The following is a 27,623-nucleotide window of genomic DNA, read 5'->3' as shown; positions in this document are numbered from 1 at the left end:
TACAAAGCTACGAAAATATGTGTACTCATTGTTGCAAATATCGCAAGATATTGTCATTCTTCAGTTTTTCTTTGTATTATTCGGTTCTACCATTTTTGAGGATAAAATTTGGGGTAAACAGCAGAATCAGACATTGAAAAAATAGCAGAAGAAAAAATAGGAAACGCAAATCCAAAAGACAAAATCTAATGGAAACACTTGAATAAATATTGATTAACAAGCAAAGAAACATTGAGTATGTCTTTAATAAATAGTTATTTATGTACTAATAATTTTTGCGGTAATAATTTTATGAAATATCTTTATTTCTCGACTTGAGGACGTCTTTGGTCTAGTGATTAGCGCCCGGGTCCCCTGAGTGAGGGTTCGAGCCCTGGTGATAGGAAATTTTTTTAACGTCGGAATACGAACTCAGTCTATCGAGTTAGTTATAAGTTAGCTAGAGGGAAGTGCGGATGGGCAATTAGGCTACAATACTACGGAGGTACTGGGGGAGGGTGGTAAAATATCCCTAAGGTCATACCATCTGACACCACCCAATTTATTTGTTTATTTTTCACCGAGTGTCCGTCGATTTTTTTTCTTCGTGATATTTTGCTGAATCTTTTTTTATAGAATTTTTGTTAGTTAGTGTTTGACTAGTGCTTGTTAAATTCCGATCTAGTGACATATAACCGCTGGCAAAATCCATTGTTTGATAAAATTGTATTTTTTTCAAAAAAATATTTTGTCCAACTCCTCACGCTTTATTATAATTAAATCCCTGATGCGCATAATTACAAAGGGGCTTCGGTCAAGGTCATACCTAACACGATTACCGTTTTCAAGGAATATAATCGTCATAATTGAAACCTAATGAGAATTGTGAGGGAAATACTCGACCGAAGAAATTCACAATAAAAAGAAAAAAATATTTCTCTCGAGCAAAGATAGTCGGAAAAAGAAAATTTTCTGTCTCCCAAATATCCATACGATCCTACCCCATTCGTTATTGATTTCACTCATGAACTTTCGATCGAACTACTCATCGAAATCTGAAAAATGAAAACTGAAAATTGTTCTCAACTCACCCGCGTCTTTCCCTTAATTTTTTTAACAAATTCCGTTTGCTTATTACAAATTGTATTTGGTTTTAAAAAAATTGCATTCATTGCTTTCACCCTATAAAACCCAAAATAATAATTTTTTTATTCATTTTTCAAACGCAATGAAAAAATAACGTCGTTAAAAATTTACTTCATATGAAGTTAAGGCACATTACCTCAACCCAAAACAATAAACTGCCAAGCAAAGCACAAAGAAGAAAGTGTTCCATAGTAACCAATGTTTTATATACAACAAATCGAAATTACATATTGTCATGTAGTTGTTTTATAAATATCTGTAAATATCGTCTGTACATTTCGTCGAAATTGGAATATAAAGCCAGTTGAAAAAAGAACTCCCTCGTCTGACCACGCTTGGCATTTATCACTTGCCCCAAATGCAAGCCCAGCCAGACAAATACCCTAACGATTATAAAATAACTTCCTGCATTAAGTACTCCAATGGCCCTTTGATCTTCCCAGAGAGCAGCCCCCATCGTAACATTTAATCCGTGACAAGTGCCACCATATTTGTCATCAATACTTCACCCCAAGTGGAAAATCCAAATCCGTGGAAATATCAAGACACTCGTGAATAAACAGACCCTATTGTTGTCGAGTGAAATATAAAATATGAACACAAATAGAAAATGCCAACCAAATGAAATGATATTGTGCGCAATCATCGGTGTGACATGCGCGGTAACAACTGGGTCATATTCAAGCTTTCTCGGGCTATTCTGATATCCACGAAGAATTTATCCCAGTGGTTGTGGCTGTCTAGGTCAGGGGGATAAAAATCATCGATACCATTTACCAAAAAACCCACCCAAAAATAAATATCAATCGAGATGGGTTGGACAACCCTGCGGACAAGAATTGTTAGTAATATTTGAATGATTAACTGTGAATTGAAAAAAAAGTGATTGAACTGGCCCTTCGTATCTCGTATAGATTATTGGATTTTTGCGTTTGGTTTTCCATTGCCCCAGGTAGAAATCAGTGGTGTAGTTGTTCCAGCAGCCGACAGTCTGGATTAATTACAATATATTGTTTATTTTTAAATAAATATTAGACTAGAAGTTTACCATATATTTATTCCTTTAAAGTTGAGCTGCAAAATCAGGATTTATCCTGGCTCTGTTGAATTGTCATATGATTATTGAGGCTCACTGTGTCGAATGTGTTGTGTCTGCAGAAGGAACTTTTTGGCACCAGTGACATTGGGCCACTGGATGGCATCAACAATCGGAAAATGTCAAATGGCTCCACTGGCAGTAACACCAAGCACAAATGGCTCAAAGCTTTCAAAAGCCTCAAGACCAGTTCACCCACCACTACTGGGGACAAGTGAGTATTGAATTTTTTTGAGAACAAATTGTCGGTTGTTTAAACTAATGAACTGTTGTTGTTAATAATGGTTTGTGTTTATCGCTGCTAACTTTGCTATACTGCGGTTTTTACATTGTGAAGGGGCAAACAAACCATGTACCATGCGGTCTCCACGGTTGTTGCTATGTCCAGGTGACTAATTTTATTATCTTTGGAATTCACGCTCTCTTATCGTGTCTCGAAATTTCATTGGTATAGTAAATTGAAGATTTCTTCGATTTTGATTTCTGAATGAAACACGAGGTTTTTATATTTTTTTTTGTTTATTTTGTTGTGAAATTATATTATAGTATATATAGCGCACATATACTATGAAAACATGTTTGTTTTGTCCTTTTTATTTTTTTGTAAAATCATTTATCTTCATTTTTTTTCATGGAGTACTAAAGGGCTACGCCCTCTGCTCCCTCAATTCTCTGACCCCCCAGGTTCCCTCTCGACCTTTATTTTCACCCTCGTGATCTTTCCTCTGATCCTCATCACTCTTATGATCAGAAATTGATTTGGGGTTTAATAATTAATGGTATATTTACACATACTCATAAATATACTATTTACAAAAATATATATATTTATATATTATGTATAGTTATATGTTGATATATTTAATATATCAATATATTTGTACGTATTTATATTTAAACGTTATTATACACACAAAAGCAAATAAAACTCTATCAATTTTTTTTCTATCAAATATGTTTTTTCTAAAAAATATATAATTATAATCTGAGTGCATATAAGTGCATTAGGAGATATCCAAAATCAAGCGTGTTTTAATCCCTCGGTACCTCAAAAATCATATTTTTTTTAAAGAAAAAATTCATGTTTTTCGCTTGAAAAATTTGCAGAAAAAATTTGGAATCGGAGGGTGGCCATCAATGGCGAGAATACACCTACCGTAAAATAACCCCGTGCGATGCCTGCGGGCAGGTACTACGTGGTCACAGTAGACAGGGGTTAAGGTGTCGAGGTTGTAAGGTCAATGCTCATGCTGACTGCATAAGTCTCGTGCAACCGAGCAATTGTCCAAGTCTAGCGCCAAAACGTGCCGGCGGTATTCCTCTGTTGCGTCGTCAAAAAATGACAGCGCACGTTGATGAAACATTGACGGAGCACAGTGAGTAATAAATTTAATAATTCAATCATCCCATTATCATGGGAGAGCTAATGGAATTTCCGATTAAAATTTTTTATTTATTGCCTCGGATGAGATGATCGGGATGACATTTTATATTAGAACTTGTCTCACCCGTTGGTGCCTTCCTACCAATTAAACAAGAGATTTACCTGACATTAATTGCATTTTACGCGAATAATACCGAGGCGTTATTTTACTAAAATCATTTTGGTTTTTATTTCATACGGAGTTTTTATTTTCGCTTCAAGTTTGAGCTTTTCATGCATTTAATACAACATCATATCCCCATCCAATCGTCCCATCAATCAATTAATTCATCATAATCCTTCATTTATTATCAATCCACGAGGAAAAATGGAATGGAAATTTACTAGAATACTTCATGTGAATATTTTTTTTGCGATTTATAGTGAAACGTCAGGATTTCTGAACTTGATTTTTATGAGCAACTTCATCAATTATAATTACAAAGGATGGTCCCAAAATTTTAAAACGGTTTTTCTATTTTCTATTTGATAGCATAATCTGAATAAAAAAAAATCCCAACTGGAGCTCAGAAACTCAATATTATCAATGAAAATATTTAAATTAATTTTTTCTTCTTACAAATATATATATTTTTAATTATAATCACAAGTAAATGTACTTGCGTTTATTTTACTGCGTTTGAACCATCCTATTTGCTAGAAAATAACGAAAACCGAAAAATTGGAAGTGATAATAATGGTAATATATGTATAGGAAGTAGACTAGGCCCATGAAATCAAAAAAATTTCTCTCAACCTATGTCACAAATTGAACTATCGAAAGGGGATGTTACATACGACGTTAACTCGTCAAAATGTTCATGAATATCGTGTACCCAGCAGGCGTGGACGCCACTTATCAGGTGCTGAAACAAGCAGGTGAAATCCGTGGTAATGCCACCAATTCACCACCAACACCTCCAACAGTGGATCACGGATCCAGTGGAGGTCCCCTGTCGGCGAGGAATGCAGCAACTTCCCACCCCTGCTCCTCGTCCACTTCTGGTAAGACACACCAATCCATTCGATCATTAACAGACCCTCAACCCCATCTTCACATGACATTTACAATCTCGTGAGGGACACGACTCGTTCATCAACAATCTCTCCTTCTCTCTCACCAATCAGACAAAAAAAAAATCAAAATAATTAGGATTAATCACGGAGCACAGCCGCATTAATTCCTACGCGTTACTCCACACTGAGAAAAAAAATGAGTGAATCAGAAAAATATTTTTTTGTGGTATTTTTATTTCAAATTTGCATTGATTCAGGAAAATATTTTTTTAATATTGGAAGAAATATTTCTTTGCTTTTCACTCGTTATTTCTCTCAGTGTACTAACGGTCAGTTCATGGGGTTTTTTTGGCTATTTACATTGTCATGGTCTTCAAAATTGCACCCCTTCACCGCCGTTTGTGCCTTCAGTTTGGTTTGGCTGTGGAGTTATCAGCTATTTGGTCCAAGCGTTTTTTTATTACACCCTCTGACCCCAGCTTTTTTATTCACATTCTGAGAAGAAACTCAGCTGAATTGAGATCCAAAAAAATTTAATTACATTATTTACCCAGCTTGTGAGGAGTATTTGGTGAAAAAAGGAAATTAACAGAGTTAATCTTAATTAAAAATGCTTATCCCTCTTTATGTAGGTAAATTTATTGTGATGCGAGGGAGTGAGGCAAAATGGACATTTTTTTATCACTCGAAGAGAAATGATCTGATAAATTATAAAACGGTCTGGAAAAATTACGTGTAACATGAAAATTTTTATTGGATATTTTACAGCAGAGGCAAAATAATATGGAATACGTTGAATCAGTTTTAAATTTTCGTTGAATTTTTTTCTGTAGAATTCAATGGAAAATGAAACATTTTAGTGATCCACTCAAATCCGCATTTTATTGGAAAAAGTCAATGGAATTTTTTATTCCTACACATTTGTTTCTACTGTAAAATTTTCTAGAGAAATTTCTGGACGTACGACGGAAAATCTTCCCTTCGTGCCCATTTTGCCCCACTTGACAGTAAAAAAAGCTGACTAAAGTCGTGAAGCTGAACTTTCAAAAGAACAGAATTTGTAATTTATCGCTCATGAAAAATTGGATATGAAAACCCAGCGAATTCGATAAGAAAGTTGAGCTTCCATTGAAGGTCCCACAATGATATTCTAACTAATTACATCATTAAATATTCATTTTAATTATATAAATAGTTAATTAATTTTATTGTACAATGACTTATTAAGTTAAAGGCGTAGCGTTCACCCAGATTAAGCTCATTTCAACGATTGACCAGTTTCTCAAAAAAAATGAACTAAAAGATTGATTACTAGTTTCAAATATCAAACATCAGATGAGAAAATTGTCAAAAAATAATGAATATTCCCTAACCTTCTTCAACTTTGCCGAATTCGTTAGGTTTTTTCGTGATTTTTTTTTCATCCATAGAAAACCGGTTAAAATTGCTAAAATGATTTTCACTGATTGACATTGGTTAGGGCGTGGTAGCGGTGGATCGACTTCGGGTACACGACCATTCGGCCAGCCCCTGGTACTGATCGCCCCGACCACCTCAAACTCACCACCGGGCTCAGTCTCAGCCTCCTCACCACTGCGTCGCAAGCGCAATCCCAAAAACTGATGAAATACATAATAGCGTTGATACCGCAAATGATAATATTTGAGATCCCCCTCCCCCTGGGTACTTCGAGCACGAAGAAGCCAGAGAGTGAGGAAGAGCCCATTTAATTGGGTAGGAATCGCAGTTGGCGAGAGAAAATAAAAAGATACCTCATTAAGGATCTCCTCAGCCCTGATGACGAGAAAATACAGGAGAATATTGCCCAGTGCTACTTAAGTTTTTTTTTTTCTCTCCATTTTCCCCCAAATATCTCACTCGCCTCCACATGTTGCCATTCCCCAGTACGTGCTCCAGGAAAAGTCCTTCTAGAGTTGTCTTCTGTGTCATATCCTCTCCCCCCCCCTGGCCCCTCGAAGTGATCTTATCATTCTAGAAATTCATTAAAGAAGTTTTCATGTGGATTATGATGAGTCGTTGATGATGATGAGTCGTGTCCCCAGGATAAACAGATACATTTACCAGAGCACAAGTTTTTTTATTGATCTCACGCAATTGTTGATATATTTTTCCGAGCGGTCATTCATTTGGAAATCGGGTGACGAAGTTTTTCGTTGATTTCGCGACTTCAATTAATTTCTGATTTGTGATTCCATGGAAATGGAAGGAATTAAGTGAGAGATTGCCAGCAATCGTTATTTCATAGCATTTCCCCAATAAGTTGAAAATGATATATTGTGCTTTTAGAGAGAATAGTATTTTCTGATTCGGGTGGTTATAACTCAGGTGAGTCAGACAATATTTTTCTTCCGTGTGGCACACGATATTTAAGACTTTTCGGGAATGAAAAATACGATTTTGGTCTCGATTAAATCGCACTTTTGGGTCCTTCCCAGGTGGGAATTCACCATTGGTCCAAGCTTGGACCAAGCTTGGACCGAGACTAGGCTAGGTTGGTTCGAGCTTGGTTTCCAAACTTGGACCAATCTTGGCTAGCCCTTGGTTGGTAACGCCCGTCCGAGCTTGGATCCCAAGTTTGGCCCAAGCTTGGACCAAACTTGGTCCAACCTCGGTCCAAGCGGCACCCAAACTCGACTTCCAAGTTTGGCTTAAAAAAAAATAAGTTTAGCTGGCTGTGCAAAAAAACTCACTTTTGGCAGTCGTATTGAAATACATTCTTTTTTTTATTATTATTATTATTTATTTTCACATGTATGGACCCTCTCGGGTTTTTACATTTTGTTCCCTTCCCCTGCGGTGCCATGGGACCGACTTTTTTTTTTCCCCGAGTGTAGGTGTTCCCAAACGGTCACCCATCCAAGTAGTATCCCAACGAAACGCTGCTTAGCCTCGATGACCGCCGGAGCAACACCGCACCCGCCCAACCATTCCAGTTCCATTACAGTTGGTTGATTCTTTTTTTTATTAGAGAGATATACGGTTTCAAATACAATATAAAAAACGATAAATTTGAAATAGAATTTGTTCATAATTTTCCGGTTTGACTTAAAGCCCTCGGACGATAACCAATTAGAAATTCTTGAATTTGCAAAAAATTAAAGAAAATAAAATAAATAATATATTTATTTATAAAAAATATGGATTCATATCTGCGCAAAATATAAACTATTGAATTTTTTCTAGAACATATTGGCTCGAGCTTGGTTCAAGCTTATCAATCCAAGCTCGGAGATCCAAGCTTGGACCAAGATAGGAATTGCCTTGGTAGCCAAGCTTGAATTCACAGGGAATCGCCAAACTTGGTTTTACCTAGGAATTACCACAGGTTCAACCGTGGTCCAAACTAGGAATCCCGAGGTTGGTAACCGAGGTTGGGCCAAGCTTGAGCCTATCGTCCAAGCTAAATTTTTGAATGTGCAAAAAATTAAAGAAAATAAAATAAATAATATATTTATTTATAAAAAATATGGATTCATATCTGTACAAAATATAAACTATTGAATTTTTACTAGAACATATTGGCTCGAACTTGGTTCAAGCTTATCAATCCAAGCTCGGAGATCCAAGCTTGGACCAAGATAGGAATTGCCTTGGTAGCCAAGCTTTAATTCACAGGGAATCGCCAAACTTGGTTTTACCTAGGAATTACCACAGGTTCAACCTTGGTCCAAACTAGGAATCCCGAGGCTTGGTAACCGAGGTTGGGCCAAGCTTGAGCCTATCGTCCAAGCTTGGAAACCCTCACCTGGGTTAGAGTTAGGGGAATAGCATTACTTTCGTTTTGTAGAATAATTGCAAGTAATAACAATTCGACAAAATCGATAAAATCCCGTGATTTCTCAGGATTTCTAGCGATTTAAGTCTCAAGTGATGCAGTGATTTCCCAAATGAATGGCCTCTCACATTTTTCCCCACTTTCCGCACGGAGAAAAAAAGTTAATGGAAAATATTTTTCCCGAGGATTTTTACGGTTGCCTCAAGAGCCAAAAAATGTGGGAAAAATTCTGAATTTGCTATAATATTTTCTGAAAACAAACATTTCCATAGAACGAAATATTTTTTATAAAAAAAATTTCTGTAGATTATTTTTTTCATCCCAATTTCAACCAATCAAATGGTCGCATTTCCCGTCACGTGGTACAAGTAAGAGAGTTTTACTTCGGATATTTTTCGGATATTTCCCTGTTTGTTGCTAAGCAATGAAAATATCCGATAAACAATTTGTACGCGTTTCAAACCCCAAAACTGTCATTACAAAAAATTAAGTTCAAAGACTTTACCTCGAAATGAGCAGATTTTGACGGGAATCCTTGGAGATTATTGATCAAAAAATTTAAAAAAATGTTCCTAATAATACAGTGAAGACAAACGCCACAATTTGGAAATAATTCTCTGCATTTTGTGCAGACAAAAAATATACGGTGGAGAAGCCACGACTACGAGTGAACAACCATACTATATGACGTGAAATGCCACACATTTAATTGTTTGAAATTGGAATGAAAAAAATAATCCAGCCAAATACCCCTCGACCTTCAAAATTAATCGGATATTTCCCTCCAGTTTCCCTGCGTAGCACCGATCGGGATAAGATTCGCAGAAAAACCCTCGCGCTTCGCGCTCGGGTTTTTTAACCTGCGAACCTTATCCCTCTCGTTGCTACGCAACGAAACTCTCGGGAAATATCCGATAATTTTGAAGGTCTTGGGGTATTACTACTGAATATTTGATGGAGAATAGGAATTTTAGTTGACTAGAGTTTCTATAGAATTTCCGGGGAAATCTTTTACAGGATTTCCTAGAGACTTTTGGGGATGAATTTTTGGAGGTCATATTAAAGGTTATTCAGGGTTAAAGAGTATGATATGGAGACATTCACTTATTCGCATAAAATAAAGAAAAAGTTATGGGAATTTCCATAGAAAACTGGATAGGAAATTCTGGAGAATTCTGGGGGAAAAATTAAACGGCGTCAACAATAAAACGATTGCGTAAATGAGGCCGGGGAAATCAGAAATAAATTTTGAAAAATTTGTTCATTTGATGTGAACCGCGAGAAGTGTCACAATCATGATCGAAGGAGGGTAAATAGTGTCAACGAATGGTTAAATATACAAAGTGGAGGCTCTGCCATTTTTAAATCCCCTAGTCGTAGAGGAAGGGGCCTCCTATCACACCGACGCTGACCTCGTATCTTAAAACATTTTTCGAAGTCTTTGTCCTCTCTGAGTCACCTTCAACTCATTTCATTCAGTTCCAAAAAAAACAAAATTTTCAAAATAACTTTCAGATATTATTCATTGCCCTTCGGTGGGGAATTCGTGACGCACTTCTTCCATCATTACCAACAAAACAATAACAAGAAAATGATTTATCGAATAAAAGGATAAAATTGCATAAAAAATTCATTAAATTTGATGAAAATTAGTAGATTAAATTACAAATTATGAAAGCAATGAGTGAATGAGCCAAGTGTTGTATTTCGGTGGAAATACTTGATAAATTTTAGTTAGGAACACTGAAAACTAAAAGTACTGCTCACTACTAATTTATTCTAACATTCAGTCACAAAATTTGAGATGTTGCACCTTACAAGGGAGACAAAGAACTAAACTAAAGGAGACTTCCTGTTCAGAACGCGAGTCTTGAAAAATGCCGGAAAAGAGGAAATTGTGGAGTGGGTTTTAAAGGAGCCAAAAACACAGAAATAAATTTAAAGAAAAAACTGTTATGGTAGCATTACAGTAGCAGACTATACTTGTATTTAAAGACGTCCTAAAATTGTCTCTTTTCTATTTTATTGTGTGGTTTTCTAACTTTTCTTTTTACCACAGTAATTTTAATTATGTACCTTCTATAAAATCTTTCTCTAGTTTTTCTATGAATAACTCAAATAAGTACAAGAACATCAATAAACTGTTAAAATACTTGATTCTTTTTTTCTATTTATTACTACATCAAAATTAAATTCTTTGCCTTGTATAAAATACTATTTCTTTAATCTTGCATAGTTGATTTTAAAAAATTGCTCTGCTCAAAAAGAAATTGGCGTTTATTCAATGATGATTTTGTTGTGCTACATGGTAGTTTTGTCGAAAGTATTTGTCTTCATCGATTTTAAACTGGTCTTGGTCTGTGTTTACACAGCAAACTAAATTGAAAAGTACGATATTGAAGGGTAAAAGAAAAAAAAACAATCGTATTTTCTCAAATTTAAACTGTTGCATTGTTGAACTTTCCTATGTTATATATGAAATTTTCAAATAAATGACGTCTGGTTTTGTAGTGGGATGTTCCATAGCATTTGATAAACTACTAAAAATGTCTTTACGTGTATTTGAGGCCCATCTGGGTACTAACGACAGTCGGAAAATGAGGAAATCGCGGAGTCATTTAGTTTTTATGAGTAATAAGTTTGAGGCTTCAGAGGGTTTCAGATATATTTAGTAAATCAAGGATATTTCATAAATGGGACCTCAAGGAAATTATGAAGGTATGCAAGACAAGACTTTTTAAAAATAAAAAAATAAAATAAACATTTGCAGGATATCTGTGATGAATAGCGAGAAGATTCCCATATTTTACAAAAGAGCTCTGAAAGTCTAAGATTTTCACGTAAAACTTTTTCTCTCCACGCGCAACTTACAATCTCTCGTGTACTCTATGTCACCCCTCACCATATGTATGTATGCACATACAAAATACATGCATGTATGAATGTTCCATATGTATGGAAATATGTGATACCCAGTGGCACGTTCTGTAGACGAGCCGTCTGCATATTCAGCGATCCGGTAAACTCAGATTACTTTCAATATCTGTCTATTCTTACGACACTCTTTCCGTCTATTCTGTGCTATCCATAACTGTAACATTATCTGTGATGTCAAAGTAAATGTAATGGGTGTTCGAGGCTAATGTCGAACGTGCCAATCAGGTATTAATGAATTATCGATTGAAATGAAAAAAAAAATAAATAAATGGATAAAAAGCTCCCTAAGTAGTATACTTAGACACTATCAGGTTGAAAGGTAAATAGATAAGGCTGGGACTATGGGGTTCTTCGATTTTACGATATCGGTACACGGTGGGGAAAATTCAATAAAAATCCCCAGACAAAAACGTGAAAGTTATGATTCGAAAGTTGGGCCACGAGCTGTTATAGCAAATGAATATTATTGTAAATAATTATCTCCCGCAATTTCATTTTACGTTTAGATGTTTATTCAGTTTTTAACATTTATATTCTGGTCAAAAACTCGATATGATACTTACTAGGGTGTTAATCCGATGTGGTTTACTCGAGAGCATTCTCAGCCCTCGGTTCGTCCAGGGTGTGAGATCTGCCCCAAAAACAAGGCCCTTCTGTCTATTGAGTTGGTCCACGTGTTGGGCTGTTTGTGTTATTCCCTGCGACGTTTAGAACGGGTCGATTAGTCGAGTTAATGTCAAAAATACTTCCAACATTATTGTAAATGGGATTTATAAATGACTTCTAAATGCAGTGGATTAAACTTTATTTATTTTCTTTTTAAATGGCACGAGAAAGAGACGTCTGTACTTTACGGTTCTCTTCCGGAACTAAGAGCTAGTTACAAAGACCAAAAGAAAATTCTTCACCTAACGAAGGAACCCTCTGTTCTTTTTTTCTCCGCAAATATTGTTTATGCTTATGTAAACTCTCGGATGACTCTGACCGTCATTTAAAATAGAAAATTAAACGCAATAATTCAATATGAGCAAAGGAAAGTTCAATGAAAATGAGAATCGGAATGAGCATTAGGCGAATCACACCGCAAAGTTCGCGATTTATTGTGGAAATTTTAACCAGATTTCTGAGGACTCATTGCAGTTAGAGTCCTTCCGTCATTTTTCCTCAACGATTGAAGAATTTTACGCACGAGAACGGGGAACAAAATCACGAGTTTCATCAAAATTTTACTTATCGGGGAAAAAATTACGCGACAATTTCGTATTTTGTTCAGTTATGGGGAGAATTTCTTCAGACTTTCACATTTTTCTCTTTCCATTTTTATAAAAATTGCTCGGAAATGATTTCTTGTTGCGATTTGCGTCAATATTTTCTTAATTTTTACAGAATATTTCCTTCGGCGTGTTTTTTCCCTTAAGGGGTTATTCTCATGTGAACGCCTATATTTTACCACTTTTTCGGAATTTTTTTTTTATGCGACAACAAACTTCAATCATGTTGATTTTTCAATATATTTTTATTTGTATTTTGAAATATACGAAAAAAATTTTTTTTTTCATTTTTTACATTTTTAACATATATTTTTTTTAAGTCAAAGTAGTCCCCAACAAAAAAAGGTAGTTCACTGGTCAAGGTGATAGCGGCTGTTCATGTTGTCTGACATAAAAAAATCGAATGGATTATTATTCAGTAGACCTGTGGCTATCGTCCCTACCAAATATAATCAATTTCATTAAAAACAAAAAAAAATATCGAACTTCAAAACAAAAATCACGAAAATCTCCTTCTTTTTCGTTACAAATCGTTTAAAAAAAATATGAAGATATTGTCGAAAATAAACAATTGTGGTAGGGACGATAACTATAAATGAGTAGAAGAACATATGTAAATTTTAAAGCAATCGGTTGAATACTTTTTCTTGTAGGACCTTGACCGTTTCAGAAAATGATGATTCGAGAAAAACGCGTTTAAAGTTGAAAGCCTGGTAGACAATCGCTTACGACACGTCGGCGACTATGAGCTGTAACTTATCAAATACTATGAATTTCGGTCTGAATTTTTCACAGCATGTTTTCAATAGGTTTTACTGTCAAAATATAAAAAAAAAAAAAATCGATTTTTTGAAGTGCTCACATGAGAATAACCCCTTAAGGATACATCCTAAACACGTCGAATAACCGAAACCGTAGGTTGAAGTCAGAAAAAAATCGTCTGTTTTTTTGAAAACAAAAATATTAGGAAGAAATTGTGGGAAATAAATGTTTGACAATGATGAGAGGAAAATTTCACAGTTGATGTCCAGGGCTCTCACCTTTCAGCCCGATAGTAGTAGTATGAATGATCGTATAAAAGAACTGAGACTCGAGAGTTTATCGAATTCAACTAATTCTAATGATTTTGGTTCAAACAGATATGTGTGAAAATACTTAAAAAATCTATCGCTTTTGGGGAAAAATTCTGTTGCAAATCTATTGATATTTAATTCAAAATCATTTTTTTATACCAAAAGAACGAATTATAAAAAAAATCGATAAAGATTTTAAAAAAATGGGTCGTTAAGTTATATTTTCACTAGAGAATTTTCATTACACTTTTTGTTATGAATAATTCTCAAGAAAAAGTTCCAAAAAACTATATTTAAACAGAAACAAAAATTGTATCGAACTATGAAAAGTTGATTGTGATAAAGAGGATTTTAATGAAGATTCACGAAAAAAATCAGCATTTCGAAATAAGAAAATAATTTTCAATGAAAATGCGATGAATTTGAAACGAGAATTATCCGTCGAATGTCCTAGATTTTTCCCAAAAATATTGTAATTTCACACTTGTCATGTTGAAACTGAATAATACACAAAGCCACTCAATGCCCATAATTTCGAGTCTCTGATTCATGAACGATCAGTCGCACGTTAGACGACATCGAGCATCGAGCACAATTACGGTAGAAGGGCTGACTCATAATAGATATCATGAAACACGAAGCGCCGCACAGTCCACAACGTAGACGGGAGCGTTTGAATCTTCGGATGAAGAGTCTGAGTTTGGATTCACCGGAGGGTACGGCACATGTACGACATCGTCCACGTGATTACACCACCAATCAGAAAGATGGAACACCACCGAGACACTCAGACAGTAGTAGTATCAATCGACTGTGTAAGCAAAGCATATCAATTCATTTCAATGAGCACAAGATGCTATCATTAGGGAGGAAGAGCTTGATGGATGATTTATTGAATTTGGGTGGGTTGTACTCATGATTTTAGCTCCATGCAGTTCAACACAAATGGCTCACAGACATGCACGTGGTGCTATTCGCATGTCGAGTATGGAGTTGCCAGATGATAACGAGAAGTCGTACTCATCAGCGAGCACATCACCCTGCCCATCACCACATATGAACAGTCAGAATCATCTGGGGCTGCCTAATAAACGTGTACTACCGCCCAACAATCTCTACGTTGTTCTTTACAACTTTGATGCCCGTCATCGAGACGAACTGGATATCAAGTAATGATTTTTTCATTTTCTCGTGGATTATTAGTAATTAGGAATTAGTCCTTACAGCAGATGCACAGAGACTTCCAGACATGAAGAGACATTCAGTTATAATGGCCACATGTCGGTAATTGGATTAATATTTTTTCTAAAGCAAATTGAGTTAAGGTCGTTGTATCATGACTTCAATTTTGGACGCATTTCGATGGAAATATTTTCATAGATAGCCCTGATTATTATCTTCAAAAAGTTCTCTCCACTAATTTTCATTTACCACCTCAGTTTTGAGACATATATATTTTTAGTAACACGTCATAAAGACAATTTCACAATTTTTATTTTTAGTTTTAGTAACCACTCGACGAATTTTGCTGAAAAAAAATATATTGCAGAACTAGGATCAACCAATTTACAGAAAAAAAAATGGAATCGATTAATCATCTAATACCTGAATAATAATTTGAGAAAGTCGGGTTTTCTTCCAAAGTGGGCGGCGCAAGTAAATTCATACTCCTGACGGGGCAACAGCCCAGCTACAGCTCGTCCCGCTGATATTAAATAAATAAATAAATCGTCCCCTGTGCTTCAATCCACTTGACGTTTTCCTAATTATTTTGAAAAAATTCAACCACCTCAAGTGCGAGGTCTTCCAGGTTCGGATATACGTCTTGAAGAGAAGAGAGAGAGAGAGATCAACACCGTTCCCCGTTAGTTGCATGCGCACGTATTAATGCATATACTCGTGTGTGTGAGGCACGTTGGACTGTACTTCGGTAAAAGTTTGTGATTTAATCCAAGCCTTAGTTCAGCGGGATCCTCGGGCGCAACCTGAAAAATTTTGCCACTGTCGCTCTTGGTACAACAACCTTAAATCAATGATCTTCTATTTTTAGGGGCAATATACTTCCGTTTATGACTTGCAGATTTTATATTTATAATATTCTTATAGACTTATGAATTTTAAATCTTTCTGAATACTCAAAGAAATGGAAAATAAAATTCTCCCTCGAATTTCCGTTATTTTTCGCAAATTATTGGACAAATTTGATGATTCAAAATGGTGGAATTTCTTGGGCAAGACGCCAAAGACACTTGAATATTCTAATACTGGGGGATTATCACACCCCTACTTGCTCAGCTGATCATCTCCAGGGGGGCTTTCGCCCCCTGCTCCCTCCTCCTATCCGACCACCTTTTTTCTTGCACAAAATGAAGTTGGCGTTAATTGTGATGATGTTCACATTGGAATGTGATGTGAATGTTCTGCATCCCAATCCCTTCCTTTCTCCTAATTCCTCCCGCATCCCCTGGAATTTCAAAAAGTGTCTTCTGATTTTCTTTCACTTTTTTCGTTATTTTCCATCACCGTAATTGTTTGACACAAAATGAAGTTGTTCTCTTGCGTCCCCCGAATCTCAATCATTGTCTTCTGAATTTTTTCACACTCTTTGTTTATTGTGTAGAGAGAAAATTGTCGTTCAGTTTCATCAACCAGTGATAATTGAAGTGAAGGGAATGTCGAAACTCCAGGATCTTGTGAATCTAACCCTTCAATTCGTCGAGCACCCGATGTATTTGGGATAAACAATTCGCTTCGTCTCTCACCCCATTGTACCCGGAAACAAAGCACTCTATCACATTTCACTTTAATGTTTTTCAACAACTTCAACGGTAAAATGGAAACTGTCGTTTTGTTATTGCCTGACACGCGCCAAACCGGCATTCAATGTCACTAGCACAATAGCCCAGAGCTTTCGGGTAGTTGACGCCCACTCACGCCACCTCCTCCCCAACGTTTGTAACTCCCTGTGGCGCTGAAGAAAAGAGAATTTGATTTTCATGGAAACACAATCTCTCTCGGAGAGATTCATTTCATCTCCAGTTTAAGGTGACCTACTCCCTGGAAAGAGACTTAGAGGGTAGATTCCTTTTTTCCATGAGTGTTCACTAAAAATCAATCTGTTTCATAAGCCCGAGGGTGTCTCCCTAGGGGCTCATCACATTCAATTTTTGAAAAAAAAAATTTCCTGACATTTTCTTCGTATTTGCAAATAACAGCTCTCCAGCAGGTGGATGCGAGTAATTTCATTGACACGAAAAATATTGACGATTATTTTTCCCATCCAAATCTTGGCCAATAGGATTGCACCATTCGACGTTATTTTGTATAGTCAACACGGTATTTCAGCGGATATTCTTGGAAATTTCACTGGAAATTTTGCATGTTGATATATATAAAAAAAAACAAATGTTGAAGTAACCCTCAATTGTATCTGACAGATTAATGGCAATTCGTTGAAAATTATGTCTCATGGTGCAATTCTATCGGCCAAGATTTGGATGCAAAAAATAATCCCCCGAATACCACTCGAACTTCGAAATTATCTGATATTTCCCTCAAGGTTCCCTGCAAACAAATAAGCTCGTCAAGTTTTCCAGAAAAATCACTCGCGCTTCGCGCTCGTGATTTTTAAACTGGAAAACTTGACACGTTCATTTGTTTGCAACGAACCTATCGGGAAATATCCGATAATTTCGGAGCTCTTGTGGTATTACATGCGATAATTGTTTCGTTGTCATGTCTGAACGGAACTCATACAAAAACTTAATTTGAAAAATCAAAGTAAAATAGTATATTTCGATACAAGTTAATTCGTGTGATTCAATTTCACACTCGGTACCACCTCGTCGCATGTTTATTCGAACTATTGTTTTTGTTAGAGATGTTACGCTCAGCGAGTGGTGAACTGTGCGTTTTTTCGTTGACTCGTAAAAGAAAAGTCTTTTCGTTTACAAGTTTTGACTTTTCGTTTTCAAGTAAACGAAAAGACACCTTTTGCACGGGCTAAATGTAGCAGCAGTGACAAAACCCATATTTAGTAGATTTTTTTTTGTAAATTGTCTACACTTTTTTGCATTTTTATTACTCAATTTTATTTCAATTTTATTTGCTCAATATTTATTATTCAATGTTTATTAGAAAACTTCTGTCGAGAAATTTCTGAGGTGTTTTATGTGCAATAAGTTCTAGAGTAAATTTCACAATAAAAAGGTGCAGTAAAATCAAGGAATAACGAAGGAATAAATTGTTCGAAGACGAAATTGTAAAGCATAAAATTCCAATTTTCGAAAATAGGTCCTGTTTAGCGAATGAATATACACTTCAATAACTTCCATTCGCTATTTATTTTTTTTTTCAATGGAAAGGTTGAATAGAAAAATTTCTATTGGATTTTTTATCGAAGTTATGAAAACTCGACTCAACTTGTCCAAGTTATTTGCTTGATTTTCTCTTTCATTGAAAAATCCGGAGGGTTATTTGCACTTTCTGAAAGAAAATATTCTCAGAATTTCTTCACATTTTCAAACACCGCCCTTTCAACATTTGAAGTTGATTAATTCTACTATTCACAAAAGCGGGAAAAAAAACAATTTTCATTCAGGAATTATCGACATTTTTTTTCAATTAAGATATTTTCAGTTTATGGGGGCGGGGGAGGGGAAGTAATTCCACAGAAGACTTTAATAAGAAAAATATAAAAAAAAAAATATTTATTAAAAAAATTTATTATTCAAATTCCTTACTGCCAGAAAAATAAAAATGGAATGAAAACAAAAAAATAATATCGAGGAATTCCTTCCATTTTTTGTAGGAAACATATTCCATTATAATTTTCCACCAGAAAAGCGGTGAAATCATAGCGTGAAATTGAAGAATTAATTATTTAAAGGGGAAATTATGAGGCATAAAATTGCAATTTTCGAAAATAGGTCCATTCTATAAAATATTTATGACCTCATGAATAAGTAAAAACTTCAATAAAATTTCCACCCCTAATCACCAACACTATACTGTATAGTACCTCGGCCTACTGTAAAAGTCGAGGTAAATTTACATTAAAGGTAATCCTTCCGTAATTAGAATATTCACACTGGCAAGTAAAAAGACACGCGATATGTTTACGTCGATAATGATGCATCATTCCTCGATTTAAAAGGGCCGGCTATAAAGTGACGGTGATCGATAAATCGGAGAAGGACTGGTGGAAGGGAAAATGCCTGAGCGGTAGAGTTGGATATTTTCCCAGCGCCTACGTCATGCGGATCGAGGGTGGACAGAAAGCCCTGCAGGTCATCAGGAACGTCCAAGTAGCTGATTCATTACTACTCCTACGTGATCAGGTCAATATCCACATTATTAAGAATTTTAGAATTAAAATGGTGCATTTCATAACAAATGGGTGCCGTCAGTTCAGAAAAATTTGAAGAAGATAAATAATTTTAGAAAAGGTTTGAATATCCGAGGTGGTGGTTGCCTCCATCTTGTTGCAGAAGCCATTTTCTTTACCGGTAGTATCAGCACTCGATTATTCATTAAATTTTTTCCAGCAGCGTAAAATGTGGAGGTCCGCATGAGAAGAGCCCACTTCCCCGCTTTTAGCTTCCGGATCATCACGATTCTTTAATTTTGATTGAAATTCTTGAAATTTTTGTTATGACTGGACAGAGTTCAAAGTCTTCATCATCAAATCACGCCAATTCTCCGATTCAGCCTCCACTCGAAGCGTTATTTTCGTTTATCTGAAAAAAAATCAAAAAGGCCCTTTTTATCATTTAAACGTAGAACATAAGAATTTATGTCTTTTAGGTAGATTTATTGCATGGTAAAATACATTGATGGATGTCTATGGATGAGTACTAAACATCTAGCGAATTTAGTTATTAGAATAAATCATCCATGTTCTGTTTTCAAAGGGAATGAAACTCTCGTGGAATTGGATGATCCTGAAGTTTTCAATGATTAAAGATATTATTATTTTTATTATTAATTCTATGTAAGAAACAGGGACACATACATAGACGAGGTTTGGTACACAGGTCATCGACTAATTTTATGCGTAAGACCTTATGTACAGAGAGAGACGAATCATGGAAAATTACCTACCCCCGTAATGACCCAATCAAAACGATATTTAGTAAAAATTACGGAACAATTACGTACTTTTTCAGTGAAGTTTCAAGAAAAAGTCGAAAACGTTCAAGAAGAATTGTGGAACATTAAGTGGAAGAATGCGTAACTATGTTCCGTAATTTTTACTGAATACTGAATATTGTTTTGAGGGGCAGACATGTCATTACGAAACAGACATGTCATTTTTAAAGAGTGTTTCTGACCATCTGTAAGACATTATGCGTAAGTCAGAAATTCATTTAAAAATCGTTTACCACACGAAGAGAAAAATCAATCACTATTTATAGTGTTTCGATAAAATTCGATGTGCTGCCTTACAATCTCACTGCAAACTGCAGTTCTGAGTAAAATTACTATGGCGCCTTGTAAAATTTCTTTATTGGCTTAGGAAAATTTCTATATCGGTCTTGTCGAAATTCAAAGTCTGATGCAACAATTCCTATGGCAAAGTCCAACGTCGACAATAATGGGCAATATTTCTATCAATTTTTCATTTAACTTCAAATAAAAAATGATAGACCTTCAAATTTTATGGTGCTATTTAGTGAATTTTATAAAGGCTCATATTATTAACTACAAAATTGCCAGTATTGATAGGAATTGTTATGTGTGAGTAAAACACACTCCCGCATTCCACGGGGAAAGGACTTTTAGATCAAAAATTAGACCTCTAGTGGGCGAAACGAGGGACGAAAATTCGTTTTATCAGAAAAATTAGCCTCCCAAGTCTAATTTTTCCAACAAAGCTTGACCTACAAAGTGTCATATTTCCACCTCGAGTCTAGTGCCCGGTACAGTAATTTTTCACAGACTTTTCTCTCTGTGAAAACAAACAAGAAATGGGAACAATGAAAAAAAGTGCTCTCTCCTCGTCTCATTATTTGTAAAACAATCATTTAAATTCACTAACAAAATCAATTTTTTTCAACTTTGAAGGTCCACAATTCGGCGGTTGGGTGACCTCTCAAAATGTTCCAAATATCATCAAGTAGAGGCTCACGTAGATGAGTTCAATACTTCCAAACTGGTGGATTTTCATATATATAAATATAGAGGTGAATAAATGGTTAATATAATGGTTAATAAATATTTACAGATAGTCATCCAATTGGGTGAAGAAGTGGACGGGAGGGCAATGATTCGTTGTGCCGTTGATACCCGATCATCTGGTAACGTGACAGAGGAAGGTGACGTACGTTCCCGGGAGATTCTCTGTTCCCTCAGCTACTTGAAGGAGGTGTGACAGAAGCCTTCAAATAAACCAAAAAGTCTGTTAAAATCGGGAAGCAAAGGGTCACAGAGCAAAAGTCCATGGAATAATAACGATGTCCTAGCTAGGCCCAAATCCTCCGATAAATATTACGACTGCCTTCAGTGTAATGAGTATTGCCATCACGAGACGATATCCGTGAATGATAATGGAGTACATCCTAGAGTTATATTGACAAATTACATTAACGATCGACACACCAAAAACAATAGCAACGGTGATAGTAGCCAACCCATTAATTTTCAAGTAAAAGCTAGAAGAAGATCATCATTAGCGCGACCAGTACGTGTTTACGATTCAGCAGCAGTTGTTAACAATACAATAACCGATTATCCAATGAAGGCATTTGAAAATCTATCAAATTCACGTGTATTAACGGAAATAGATGAAACAGCTTATTATAACGGTGGTATACCATTTGATGATAATTCAGACAGCGATAATGGATGGCCTATACGCGTACGCCTCGAGGAAATGCTTGAGTTAACCTCATCACGTAGAAAAAATATTAATTTTATGAAGAGCCGTAAGAGAAAGAAAGTTACATTGACCAAAAGACAAACGTATTTCAAAGACACCGATAAATTACTCAAGGTATTTAGCGTCAATCATGTGGACCAACAATATAGGTATAATGTAAAACGATGTTCAATTATGTAGACGTTATTTACATCGTCAATTTCAGTGCTTCGTTATTTTTTTATTTCATTAAATTTTTATCTTTTTCTCGATATGTACAAGAAAAATATACTGCAGACAACAACTGTCTTTAATTCTGAGTTTTTTTTTCATTTCCAATATGAAAAACATCAAACAGCTAGTACTGGGTCAACTCAATCTACTCTACTCTACTGGAAAATTCAAAATGGCGGAGTTAAGGTCCGATTGAAGCAGGTCACGTGATCATAAATTACTAACATAAATAAACTGTTGAGGGAGTGTTTTATTTTAATCAAACAATTACTATTACAGACTACGAAAACAAATGAAGCAGAGTATTTTTCGTTTGGTAATTATTGAATAATTATTGGTTGCAATCTGTAATAGCGTCTTAAGGTTATGTCACGATTTTCAAGTAATTCCAATCAGGTATTCAATACTTAAAAGCCGTTATGTTGGGCTATAATTTCAATTTGTATCTGCACACAAAAATTCTTTGAGAGACATTTTCATCGTAAAATTGACAAACGTATTTTTAGGTGAATTATCCCCTGAACAAAATAATACATCTTCATTTATATTTCTGGAGGTGTTTCAAAATAAATAGTCAATGTGAATCCTGACAGATTCATTAGTTTGAGTATTTTGTAATCTGAAGGTTGTGAGGTCAAACCCACGCGTGGAAGTTGCCCTTGATCTGTTTCACTGTTTTTCCGATAAAATACTCAAGTCATCAAATTTCAAAATAGCTTTTCGATATTTCATTTTGATGGATTGAAAAAATAAGGTCAGTTCACTATTTTAAAATATGCCAATGTGATATTCCAAGAAATGTGTATCATTTCGTGTGAGAGAAAAGGACTAATACTTTTCTAAATTCACATTTTATAAATTTATTATTATGCAAAGCCCAAATCAATCATCATCGCTGGTGTTTGGCCGATTCATATTTATCATATTTACAATTGGATTGTGATAACTAAAATGCGATGTAAAATGTCTTACGACTATTTTATCTATAATTTTTCTCTTCTCGTTCCTAGCGGCATTAAACATTCAACGCTATTCCCTCTCCGCTGGGACGTTAAACGTCTAACGCAACCTTTTCCGAAGTCGCCTGAAAAGTTTCACTCAAAAAACTGTCAATTGATTAAAATTGTGTTTTTTTTATCAGTTGAGATGCAAATTACGTAAAATAACGTTCAACTTCTCATGTTTATCGCTTGATTGCTTGACCCATTGACTCAAATACATGATTGTCCTCGATGTTATTTTCGTGACATGAATGTTTACGCCGACATTGAACCGAAGCTCTTGTTAAGGGTATTCAAGTATATTTCAGAGTCTGGTACAGACCCCACTATAGATTCAACAATTTTCAATCATCCAATTTGTCAATTCAGAAGGGAAGCGGTAAACAGGCTCCAGTCAACTGAGCTCAGTACTCAGTTTTCGAGGAATATCTCCGAATTCAATAGAAATATCAAAATTTCCATCACTACCTTTCTTGTAGCTTTCAATCGACTGCACAATAAAAGTTATAATAAAAAAATTGTCATCTCTTGCAGATTCGGAGATATTCACGAAAAATTCATCAATCCAATTGAATTTCATGGGAGACTTATCAGCAATTTAAATTATTCATTGCAGTAGGAAATAATAAATTAATCGAAGAGTCAAATTTTGAATTCTTCTATTTCAACGTCAACATAATTTTACTGGAGAAAAAAAATAACCAAAATACATGGATATCCTTAAAACTCAAAATTTATTACCAAATACATCTAAGTTATATCAATCATGTCAGTAGGAGACAGTTTACAACTTCATCCTGGCAGCGTTCACAATGGGGAATTTGTCCCCGTTGCAAGTGCCACGAAAATCATCAGTTGACAATTCCCAAATGGCAATACCACCGAGCCCCTTCGCTTTGACGTAACTGGCTTTGTTACCAGCTGTATCAGGGTCATCGTAACCGACCCAAATGCCATCGGTTTCGGTGTCTGAGTTGTAAGGCTGATAGGCATAGCTTCCGTATTTCTTTGACGGATCACCAACGCGCCTGAGACGACCCACGTGGGTTTCCGTCAATCGAGCACAAATTTCGGGATATGAGAGAAGCCCTGGGATCGCTGTATGGGGACCCTCTGCCCCAGGACCTTTAGTCACGATTGGAGGGACTCCTGAGATTTGACTGTCACTCGTTAATGTCCAGGTGCGGCCGAAGGTGGGAATGCCTACCACGATTTTACCACCGGGTGTACTCTGCGCCAACCAGTAACTGGAATTAAACAAGAGGATGAAATTTTTTTAATCAATGGAATTGACATTTTATCGAACTTTTTTATTAATGATAATGATTTTTAGTCCTGGCTATGAAAGTTTGTGTGTCATTGAATAATGCGATGACACCTGGAAACGTGATATTTTATCCTGTTCATCTGACCAGTGGGTTCCCATTAATTTACAAAAAATATAAAAACGAAGAGAATAATTCCTTATATTTTTTACCGACGTGTTAAAAAAAAATTCTTACCGAACACTGGCATCAACATTGTCCTGAAGAATTCTTCCATAGCTCTCGTAAATAGGCGCTGGATAATCCGCCTCCTTTGGAGTTCTCTCAGGTGTTCTCTGATCAAAGGCCATCAAGTGAACGGCGTCGAGATTCGGTGCCAATAATCTTGCGTCATAGTAAACTGAAGGTCGGAGATTCATCATTGCAAAAAAAAATAGGAAATTCCATTTCAATGTTTGATCACGTATTTTTCCTTGAGAATGTCGAGTCAACTTACCGCTGGCGTTGACATGGGGCAAGACAGTGAGTGTGAGTGCCTTATTCCTGGGTCTCAGTTGTGCTTTCAGGTCACGGACTAAATTTGTAAAGCCATTCCTGTGCTCCTCCTCCTTCTCATCCTTGAATTTTCCGTATCCAAAGGTGCTCTTGATACCGTGCCAGATTGAGCCCAATGTGCCCCGTTTTTTCGCTACACGGACGGGTGGAAATTGCCAAGCGAGATCGACTCCATCGAAATCATATTCATTCAAAAGACGAATTGCTGAGTTGATGAATTTCGTTCTGGCCTCGGGTGTCTCAACCTAATATTCGAGACATTAATATTCATTGATGATTATCGTCAGGCTTGTTATCAGGAAAGGCATTCACTGGGGAGTTCTATTGGATGTTCGTTGGGGAGAGAAATATTCAGTAGAAATTACGGAACGCTCTGGAATATTTGAAATACCATTCGACATATTTGGTTTGTTATATAAATATTCAAATTTGCATAATTTGGCTGGGCAATTTTGAGACAGTACTTCATAGATGAGACTGCATAGTTATGGAGAATACCATTAAATATTATATAACAATGAAATTATAAAAGATCATTAATAATTTAAATAAACATAATTTACTAGATTTAAAAAAAGATTTTCTACTGTCCTTCTATTATATACGAAAATTAAAGAAATATTTTTTCCAATAGTACTAAAACAATATTTTTCTAAATAAATACAAACATTTTTGCGTCGATTTATGATTAACCATTTCGAAAAATTCATTGCCTTAAAATACCACAAATACCATCAAAATGAAAATTAATTAATTTCTTTGGACGAAATATTTCTCTGCCACTATCCAACGACTCATACATATATTTCGATACAAGTGCGACGGGGTGAGGGTTGTCAATCACAACAGTTAAAACACCCCGTCGCACGTGTATCACAACTATCATTTCTATTAGTGATGTTACGCTCATCATCGAGTGGCCATCCGTGTCATTTTTCCTTTACTAGTAAACGAAAGGTGTTTTCGTTTACAAGTAAACAAAAATGTACTTTCGGACACAGGCTGAACGTAGCAGCAGTGACAAAAAAAATTTTTTTGATTCGCTCATGTTGTTTGCTCAGTACATTTTTGTTGAAAAATGCACTGCTTTCGATTTTTTTCAAAAAAGTTCGGTTGAAGAATATTCAAGTCGTTATGATATTAAGTACTCACCAAGGTCAAATATTTATGAGTATCCTCATAAGGATCAGCATTTCCGCCGATACTCAGATAAACCTTCAGATCGGGGAAAATTCTTTTCATCTGGGTGACGAGTTTATAAAAACCATAGCCTGCGCCGGTATCGAGATCCGGTCGTAAGGGCGCTGCTTCGAGTATGTCAGCTTTGATTCCTGCGAAACCGTACACCAGGTGTGTGCACATCCCCAGAGCCGGTTTTAAGTCATCAATGTTGAATTTTCCTGCGCCTGTGATAACATTTTTTTTAAATTAAAATTCACCCTGACAACGCCATAAATGCTTTAGTCATGTCAACAAAAATTTCAAAAAAAAATCCAGGACTTTTCACTAAATTCACCATTTTTGAAAACGAAAATATCTTACGAAAAAAAAATTTTGTGAATACATTCTGTCGTTATTGTGATGCGAGTGAAGCACTGGAAATACTCGGAATACTTACCAGTTCGTTCGAAAGACGTGGAGTTCCAGTAGCAGACGATTTTGTTGTGCTCATGAGGATCAACACCCGCGCAAAGGCCAACGCTAACCGCAATTAGCGCTAAGAGAAGTCCCCTCATCTTGGGATTTCGATATCAACCAACAACTCTGAAGAGAAATACGAAACGAATTAATATTTAAAGGAAGAGAACTGTTACAAATAACTTCCTTTGGAAGTTCGAGTTTTTATACTTTTCATTGCCCCATATACACCCTTTCGGGCCTTAACATTTGGTTCCCATCCCCCCGCGATGTCATACCCTAACAGGAGATGAGGAATGGCCGACAGTGGGCCGACATTTGGCCAATGCTGACCGACAGTCGGCCGACATTTGGCCAATGCTGTCGGACGACTGTCGGCCATTCCTCATCTCCTGCCAGGGTAGGACCGATTTTTTTTTCCGACTCTACCGTATTTCCGCGGGGCCTAAAGGCAACTTCTATGAAGGACCCCAACGGTACAGTCTGTCAATCGTACAGGCTTCTAGTGCATCCTTTTGTCACACTGACTAGAAGGATAACAGGGTCTTTTAACCCGTGAGCCTGAGCTTTCCGCTCACCAATTTTTTGAGCGAGCGGGCACCCATCCAAGTACCAACCCAACTTAGCTTCGATCTCCGCCGGAGCAACACCTTACGTGCCCAACAATTACTGACCTTTCCAAGTTCTATTAAAATTCTATCAAAGTTCTAAGGACGTCTTTGGACTCGTCACCAGCGCCTTGGCCTTATCGCCAAATATCTAGTAGCGTAGGTTCGAGTCCCGGCGATGAAAAAATCTTTCATCAAATTTGTTTATTGATTCTATCCAAATTCTATTAGTTTCTCGCACCGATTTTTATCTTTCTTCTTAAAAATTATGTAAGCTTGCTGTGTGCTCTCTATTGTAGACATTTTATGACGGATTGGTTTCATAAAAATGTTAATACGAGACTTTCACTTTTTTTTCTTACAAATATTACAATGAAAAATAGGAATGTGGTGAAATGTTGGTGAATAATTGACTTGGAAAATAAAATAAGTATAATATTGTTTGTTTCTTGAAATTAAAAAATCACTCGGTTTAGTCACACAATTTCAAAATAAAAATTCAGTTTATTACGAAAAATAAACTGCCCCGTCAACAGAATTAAACTAAAAAAAAAAATTTTTTTTGACAAAACACTATATTAATTTGTTAAACTTATTCATAGGCCGGATCACAACTGGATCTTACTCACTTAGAGACTTGAAGGAAACAAACTGCGAGCGCTCCAGTGAGCTAGAGATTTTAAGATCGTCGTTCACCGCGGGAATAAGGAGGGGGAAGGCTATAAA

At 36.0% G+C, this 27,623-nt stretch overlaps 2 protein-coding genes and 1 long non-coding RNA gene across 15 annotated transcripts in view; 1 reads left to right on the top strand and 2 right to left on the bottom strand.

Annotated features, from left to right (window-relative positions):
- Positions 1-21,259, top strand: part of Stacl (Stac-like) — a 31,458-nt gene extending 10,199 nt beyond the window's left edge. For 5 of the 11 annotated variants that reach the window (XM_064123284.1, XM_064123285.1, XM_064123283.1 and 2 more), the window contains exons 6-13: positions 2,284-2,435; positions 2,559-2,609; positions 3,329-3,597; positions 4,485-4,649; positions 14,362-14,553; positions 14,664-14,907; positions 18,894-19,077; positions 20,964-21,259. In XM_064123284.1, the coding sequence (XP_063979354.1) occupies positions 2,284-2,435; positions 2,559-2,609; positions 3,329-3,597; positions 4,485-4,649; positions 14,362-14,553; positions 14,664-14,907; positions 18,894-19,077; positions 20,964-21,110 (1,404 nt within the window). In that variant the 3' untranslated portion in view covers positions 21,111-21,259. Of the gene's footprint in view, positions 1-2,283; positions 2,436-2,558; positions 2,610-3,328; positions 3,598-4,484; positions 4,650-14,361; positions 14,554-14,663; positions 14,908-18,893; positions 19,078-20,803; positions 20,895-20,963 lie in introns of all 11 variants that reach the window. The other 6 variants (XR_010299164.1, XM_064123287.1, XM_064123288.1 and 3 more) reach the window with 6 other exon arrangements.
- LOC135163663 (uncharacterized) lies at positions 6,248-16,274 on the bottom strand. 3 transcript variants are annotated; one of them, XR_010299167.1, is made up of 4 exons: positions 16,020-16,274; positions 15,344-15,723; positions 11,958-12,092; positions 6,248-6,653 (listed from the first exon to the last, which is right to left on the bottom strand). It is a non-coding gene; the product is annotated as an uncharacterized LOC135163663 (long non-coding RNA). The 3 variants fall into 3 exon arrangements; XR_010299166.1 differs by having other exon boundaries at positions 16,026-16,274; XR_010299165.1 differs by having other exon boundaries at positions 15,344-16,274.
- A 2,289-nt stretch (positions 21,260-23,548) lies between the features above and the next one.
- Positions 23,549-27,623, bottom strand: LOC135163662 (chitinase-like protein Idgf4). Its single transcript, XM_064123294.1, has 6 exons — positions 27,527-27,623; positions 26,270-26,415; positions 25,804-26,057; positions 24,593-24,896; positions 24,334-24,496; positions 23,549-24,078 (listed from the first exon to the last, which is right to left on the bottom strand). Exons 2-6 carry the CDS (start codon positions 26,385-26,387, stop codon positions 23,616-23,618), a joined length of 1,302 nt encoding a protein of 433 aa, XP_063979364.1. The 5' UTR covers positions 26,388-26,415; positions 27,527-27,623; the 3' UTR covers positions 23,549-23,615.

Source organism: Diachasmimorpha longicaudata, chromosome 6 (assembly GCF_034640455.1).
Source record: "Diachasmimorpha longicaudata isolate KC_UGA_2023 chromosome 6, iyDiaLong2, whole genome shotgun sequence".
Classification (NCBI taxonomy): Eukaryota; Metazoa; Arthropoda; class Insecta; order Hymenoptera; family Braconidae; genus Diachasmimorpha; species Diachasmimorpha longicaudata.
This window is presented reverse-complemented; position numbering and strand designations above follow the sequence as displayed.